Source organism: Gracilinanus agilis, chromosome 1 (assembly GCF_016433145.1).
Source record: "Gracilinanus agilis isolate LMUSP501 chromosome 1, AgileGrace, whole genome shotgun sequence".
Lineage (NCBI taxonomy): Eukaryota > Metazoa > Chordata > Mammalia > Didelphimorphia > Didelphidae > Gracilinanus > Gracilinanus agilis.
The window spans coordinates 775,715,167-775,722,490 of NC_058130.1; the positions used below are offsets into that span (position 1 = coordinate 775,715,167).

Genomic DNA, 7,324 nt, shown 5'->3' on the forward strand with positions numbered 1-7,324 from the left:
TCAGAGCCTAAGATACCTGTTGGCCCTCCAAGGCCTTCTAACTCCGAAATAAAATATATTTGGTGTTTAAAGGAGGAAAAAGGCTTTGTTCTCTGGAACACTGCCCTCTCCAGAATGTGTCTTCCCCTCCTCTTTCCTGGAGAGCTGAGGGATCACCAGCACTGTTCTTGGCACAAGATGTGTGGGCTTGGCTCACTTAAGGAAGCCCTCTGGATGGGCAGAGCCAAGATGGTGGAGCAGAAGTAGGGAAAGCTCAAACCATCATGAGGATCCTCCCCAAACAACCTTAAAATAATGCCATAAAACGAATACTGGAGTGAAAGAACCAACAAGGAGACGGAGTGGCTCAACTTTCACGCGGAGAACAGCTAGCGAGCGCCTGGGTCACTGGGGTGAGAAGGGAGGCTACAAGAAGGAGTGAGGATCGAGCCAACCGCGAGCCCCCCTACCCCACATCTGCTGTTCTGGGTTCTGAACGTGGACTCAAGCCAACATCCAGACCCCGAGACCCAGTCTAAGCCAACAGCAGTGCAGCCCAGAGCACACCCCCTAAAGTTCCAAGCAAGCCTGCCGTCAGGGCTGGACTCCCAGGGTGAGAGCCTGGGCTATGTGCCTGCTCTGTGTAAGGCCAGAGGAAGGCCAGAAGCCCCAGCCCAAGCTTGTAGTGAGGACCCGAGTCCCAGCTTGAGGCCATCTGCATGGCACTCTGGGTCTGCATAAACCCAGAGGTAGGCCCTGATCCCCAGGGTGCTGGTCTGTGAGAGCCCAGATCTAGCTAACCCTTACCAGAGCTCAAGGCAAAGGAATCAGTCCACAGTGTGCTGGGCCTGGTCCAGCCCAGAGTGATACCAAAAGCCCCTGCCCAAGCCACTGTAACTCACAGTGCCCTAAACCCTACAAGCCATCGGCAGTCTCGGGGTGATTGAATCAGCAGTGAGAAGGGGCTTTTGTTGCTCCTAGCCCACAGGAGTGTAATGGGAAAAGGATAGAGATAGGATAAGATTTAAGAGAAGTGGAAGGCTGTCTTTAAGGCACATACTAGGAACTCAAGGGAAAGGATTTGAGCAGGCAGAAGGAGAGGAGGAACAGTTTGGAAGTGATAACTACTAGAGAGTAGTGACTTCCTGTTGGAGGTTGGGAGCTTCCTGTCTGGGAAGGAAGGAAGAAAGGTGGGCTTGTCGGTGCTCATCTAACTCAACCTGCCTGTGGAGAAGGAGTAAACCCCTAATTCATCTTTGGAGGTACTCTATCTAAGATGAGGAAGATCTAGAAAAGGATCTGGCCATACCTGCTGTGCTTTTCAGAAGCTTTGAGGTTTTACCTCAGGGGTCAGACCCCCTGGGGTGAACTTAACCGTTTGAGATCATTCATCACGGTTTTCGGAGACAGCTTATGGGAAATAAATCTAACCAACTACTGAGCGTCATAGATAGATAGTTTAGTTGGTTTGGGGGAAACACCTAGATAGAAATAGGGAGCCAATAAGTTAGCCAGAAGACCAGAAGGCTCCCTCTCGCGAAGGACGTAGAGGATTTTGGGAAACTAGCTAGATGCCTTAGAGTTGGGGATCCCTTGTTCTGATCCTCAGTTTGTATCCCCTCTTAAAATAAAAGATACTTCTTTTTTATATATCAGTTGTCTCCAGAGCATTTGTACAAATGGCCAGTGAGAGAAAGTGATTCTGTTTCACTCTCACTAATTGGAGGTTAGAATACCCAGAGATCCCAGCTGGATATTCGGGGGGATCCCCAAGTGGAAAGTACTCTATCCAGTCTGGGTCTGGGTTTCCCCAGTATATTTCTTTTTTTAATCAGCAGTGGGAAGGGGCTTTTGTTGCTCCCAGCCCATAGGCCATCATACCATGTTAGAAGAACTGAAACATGCAGAAACCCAGAAATAAAACTAAGGATAGCATCAAGGAAGAACTGAAGTTTAAGAGAGTGCCCTCTCTACCCTGAGAACAGAGCCTACCTTTAAAATAAAAGTGAAGTCAAGAAAAAGGCTGGGAAAATAAGCAAACATTAAAAAAATCTAACAGTAGAAAAGTTTTATGGAGGTAAAGAATAAGGCACCAACAAAAAAAGGGACAGCAGGGGCAGCTGGGTAGCTCAGTGGAGTGAGAGTCAGGCCTAGAGACAGGAGGTCCTAGGTTCAAACCCGGCCTCAGCCACTTCCCAGCTGTGTGACCCTGGGCAAGTCACTTGACCCCCATTGCCCACCCTTACCAATCTTCCACCTATGAGACAATACACTGAAGTACAAGGGTTAAAAAAATAAAATAAAAAAAAAAAAAAAAAAGGGACAGCAAAATCAAAGCAAACACATGCAAAGCCTCAAAGAAAAATATGAATTGAACTCGGATTCTGGAGGAGCTCAAAAAGGATTTCAAAAATCAGTTAAGGGAGTGACAGAGGAAAAATGGGGAAGAGAAATGAAAGCAATGCAAGAAAAAATGAGCCAAATGAAAAAGAAGACTCAAGCTCATGGAAGAAAATCATTTCTTAAAAATTAGAATTGGGTAGCTAGAAGCAAATGACTTCACAAGACATCAAGAAACAATAAAACAAAATCAAAAGAACAACAAAAACAAAAACAGAAGAAAATGTGAAATATCTCATTAAAAAAATAACTGACCTGGAAAATAGATCCAGGAGAAACAATTTAAGAATTATTTGACTACCTGAAAGCCATGATTAAAAAAAAAAAAAAACCTGGACATTATAATACAAGAAAGCCCTCTGGATTGGGGTTCTCAGGACCTGGATTTAAAGATTGACTGGCTGAGTGACCTTGGGGCAATCACTCTCTCTCTGGTTCTCAGCTCCAAGAATTCCGATGATCTTCTCTCTCTCTTAAGCTAAAATTCTGTGAACTTCCAGGACATTTTGTCATACAAGCCATGAGCTCTAGTGGTCTCCCTCAGCCAATCTGCTATGCCCCCTCATTCAATGGTTGCACCCCAGTGAATGCTTCACTTCCCTTGTCACTACCTTTATCCACACAGCCATTGGTTTCCTTTTCTTTTTTTCAGTCAAGGGATAGCTTGTTTTCATATAACCTTGATTTCTGAATTTATCACTCCCCCTTCCTTAGCTGCTATGATAAAGGGGAAAAAATCATAATAACTAGCATTTCTGTAGCACCTGAAGGTTTAAAAAGCACCTTATGGATGAAAAAGCCATTCAGTAAACCAACCAACACATTAGCTAAGTCTGATAATCGATGTGGTCATGGTGTGGCAGTTGCTCAGTCATTTCAGTCATGTCTGACTCTTCATGACTCCATTTTGAGTTTTCTTGGCAGAGATCCTGGAGTAATTGGCCATTTCCTTTTCCAGTTCATTTTATAGATGAGGAAATTGAAGCCAACAAGGTTAGGTGACTTGCCCAAGGTCACATAGCCACTAAGTGTCAGGCTGGATTTGAACTCCAGGCCCGGTGCTCAATCCACTACACAAGTAGTTTATACAGTACTCCACAGCCATAGTCCTGGACCTTTAGGAAGAAGGAAGGGCATTTTCTCATCTTTTCTAAGGGGGAATTTAGCCATCATGATCACATGGCATTGTCTCTTGGGTGCTTTCCTTCTCCATCACTGTCACTGTACATGATCACTTAACCATGCCCTGGTCCGGCTAACCTGTCCTGAGCTGCTCCCAACTCCCCATTTTTGGCATCGTTTATGACACAATTCTGTTCTGTTACATTCACAGCCCAAAGTTTGTTTCCCTGTTTCCTACCCCCGTCATTCCACTTTTCTTACCTGTTACTGCTTAGTGCCTCCTGGCTATTCCTTGCACAAACAAGGCCTTCCATTCCTCCTCTCCAGCCTCCTGGTTCCCTTCAAGTCTTAGCTAAAACCCTGCCTTCTGCAAAGGACCTTTTCTCATCCTCTTTCATGCTCGAGCTTCTCTCTGAGGTTCCTCTCAGGTTCTCCTGTAGAAGGAGGAGGCGGGGGCCCAGGACAGAGCCCTGAGGAGCACCTCCAATTAGAGGGCGAAGGGAGATAGAGGAGGAGTGGTCAGAGAGGTAGGAGGAGACCCAGGAGACAGGAGTGTCCTGGAAACCTAGTGAGAAGACAGTGATGGGTGTCCAAGGCTTCAGAGAAGCCAGACTGAGGACTGGGCAAAGGCTATTGGACTTGACAAGTAGGGCATCATTAGTACCTCTGGAGAGAGCAGTGAGCAAAAGGTGGGCAAACTGGTGACAGGAGAGGGGGTCCATGGGGGGCTGATTTGGCTCACCACGGGAGCAAGTTGGGGACGAGAGGAGAGACATGAGGCCAGGGGAGATGGCCCAGGGGACACGGGAGGCTCAGGGTCTGCATCTCCCAGTGTGGCCGAAGAGACAGTTACGTAGGGGTGGGCAGAGGAAGAGAGGAAGCCAGTGGATTTATGTGGAGGCGCCATGCTTGGGAGTGCATGGGCTGAGGTGCGCCGGGGGAGATTAGGTTGAGGAACCGAGTGCTCGGGGTATTGGAGGGAGAGTCAGTGGGTCTGTGGAAGCCCCCAGTATAGAAGCTCACTGAGGAAGGAGGGGTCTCTAGGCAGCAGCTGCCAGGATTCAAACCCACATCCTGTGACTTCGCATCTGCTCTTCTTTCCCCAGCCCCGCTGTCTTTGTTTGAACCTTGTCTCGGTGGCCTCAGGTCCCCCCATTTCCAAAACAAGTCTCCCCTTCCCAGGACAGTGCCCTTCCATCCAGCAGCCTGCTTCTGCGGCTGCCGGCCTTTCTGTGCAGGCTAGGAGGGAGAAGGGTCACTCAGGGGCCTGAACGGTGGCCTGGGCCTCCCTCAGAGAGTGCGGCCTCAAAGCCGACTTGTCCTTCTGCCTTGGATGCTCCCCCACAATGGGGCCTCCCACAAAGCTCATTATGCCGGCTTGGGGGGTCCCCCACACTTAGGAATGGGAGAACCGGGTCTGGGGTGCCAACCTAACCGTCCCTTGTGAATGAGGCCACTCTGAGCCGGCTGGTCCGGAGACCAGGCCTCGGGATGTCTCGTTGCACCATTAGGGCTGGGGGCAGCAGCTGGGGGCAGCAGCTGGGGGGAGGGGGCTGGCTTCTGCTTGAAGGCCGCGGCAGCTCCCCCTGGCCGGGGTCTGAGCCGCCGCCTGTGCCCTGGATGGCCTGCGGGATTGTTTCCCAGCAGGCTCAGCCTGAGGTCAGGAGACACTGAGATGAGTGACCAGCCAGTTCTGGGGAGCCCCTCACTCGTGGGGAGACTTCATGCTGGAGCACAGTAGAGATGGGCCTTCGGACCCTGGAGAGGCGCTGCCCAAAGCTCAGAGCCCTGTTATTCCGCTCGTCCCCCCCGTGGGGCCCCCACTTTGTCTGCGAGGGGCCACCCTGGGGACCTGAGGGCCAGCCTCGGCTCTGCTCGTGTCCCCTCAAGGGGCAGTGCGGGATGGCGAACAGAGCTCTGGGTTTGGACTGGCAGGCCTGGCTCGGCCCCTTCCTGCCTGGGTGACCGGACAAATCCCTCTCCGAAGTTCCTTGTGAAATGGGGGTTTGGGGAGGCAGCCTCGGCCCTCCTTCCGACTCGGAATCTTATGGCCCTCTGACTTCCCTGGGCCTCGGTTTCCTCCTTTGTAAAACGAGGTTCAGACAGGTCCGTCTCTAAGCCTGCTTCTGCTCCACATGGACAGGCTGGGGGGGCTCGAGGAGACCAAGCCCGGGGGGGGGGGGCGCTCCTGGCTGCTCGTTTCCTGTGGCTGCTCTCGCCAGTGGGGGTTCTCCCTGGTACCCCTGGGGGGCCGGGCCGAGGTGGGGAGCTTCTGCTGCCCAGAACCATGGAAGCTGGGTGGAAATCTGACCCTGCTGTGGCTCCCCTTGTGCACGCAGACGCTGAGGGGTCTGGTTCTGCCCGACGGTTCTGGTTCTGGGGCCCTCTTGCACTGCCTTTCTCCGTGCAGAGCCCGAGGGCCAGCTGCCGCCGAGGGTTCCGAGGCCCTCCCCGGGCTTGCCGTCCCTCGTGCCGGATCCCAGCTCGGGCATTTGGCGATGCTTTCCGCATTTTCTCTTTCAGTGCCCGGAAATCTGGGCTGCTACCGAGACCACGGCGACCCGCCGCCCCTGACCGGAACCAGCAAGACGTCCAACAAGCTCACCATCCAGAACTGCATCAGCTTCTGCCGGAGCCAGAAGTTCAAGGTGAGGCGCCCGTCCTGGGGATCCTCCAGGAGGGCCTTGGCCCGGCCGGGAGCCCTCATCTCATCGGGGGGGCTGCCTCAGCGGGCCGAGGGGCTCCCTCCAAGCACGGACGCCCCCTCTGCTGCGTCTAGCTGGGACTCCCCTGGGCCCTGGATAGGGGCAGTGACTGGCCCAGGGTCTCACTGCCCACGTGCACCAGAATGGGGGGCTGTGACCCCCCGGCTTCCTATCCATCTTTCCGCCCTACCCCGGGACCGTGAGGTCGTGGGGCGTCCAAGGCAGGAGAGGCCTTGGAGTCTGGCTGGAGCCCTCGTCCCGCCTGCTTGCACATCTCTCCCAACGGGGAGCTCACTCTCGTCTCACAGGGCAGGCGCAGGCTCGGGCCCTGGAATCCTCCTTCCCAGAGCTTCCTCCCTTGGGAAGCCTCCGAGAAGAGGGGCAGCAGCGGCGCCACCTCCTGCGCTTCTCTTTTCCAAGCTAACCCTCCCCCCACCCCGCCCCTCCGCCAATCCTCACACCACGGCTCTGCGGCCCTTCGCCGGCAGGGGATGCCCAGCTTGGGGGCGCTCCGGGGGCTCCCATCCCCCGGGGGTCCTCCTTTCTGCTCCTAGAAAGCCCCCGAGCAGGCAGAAGGGCCCCTCCTGTGTCTGCCGTGCCGGGTGGGAGCCCCCCGCGCTTTGGGCCAGGGAGAGCCGAAGCACGGCCTGAGCCCCAGGTGCGAGTCCTGCCGAGCCCTGGCTCCTGGGGACGGTGGGAAGCCAGTGAGAGAACAGATGACAATCTGGGACTCCTCTTTGGACCCCTTTTGGGATTCATGTCCTTCCTCTTGTCGGCTGCCCACGGGGGACGGACGGGAAGGTCACTCCAGGGAAGGAGGGCCGGCGGGGCCTCGGCGGGGGCACCGCACCCTCCCCCACGTTCCCGCCCAGCCTCTGCTCCGTCCCCACAGTTTGCGGGCATGGAGTCCGGTTACGCGTGTTTCTGCGGCAACGACCCCGACTACTGGAAGTACGGACGGACGGCCGGCACCGAGTGCAACAGCATCTGCTTCGGGGATCACACACAGCCCTGCGGCGGCGACGGGCGCATCATCCTCTTCGACAGTGAGTCACCCCCGAGGGCCGGGGGGCCGGGGGGGCTCAGAGGCCTCGGGGGGCTGGAGGGGCCTCGGGGGG

The 7,324-nt window shown here is 54.5% G+C and overlaps 1 protein-coding gene across 1 annotated transcript in view; it reads left to right on the plus strand.

Moving 5' to 3' along the window:
* The window catches only part of KREMEN1 (kringle containing transmembrane protein 1), a 36,044-nt gene that overhangs the window by 20,811 nt on the left and 7,909 nt on the right, over positions 1–7,324 (plus strand). The window contains exons 4-5 of the mRNA XM_044685480.1: positions 6,025–6,149; positions 7,099–7,252. Coding sequence (XP_044541415.1) covers positions 6,025–6,149; positions 7,099–7,252 — 279 coding nt within the window. The remainder of the gene's footprint in view (positions 1–6,024; positions 6,150–7,098; positions 7,253–7,324) is intronic.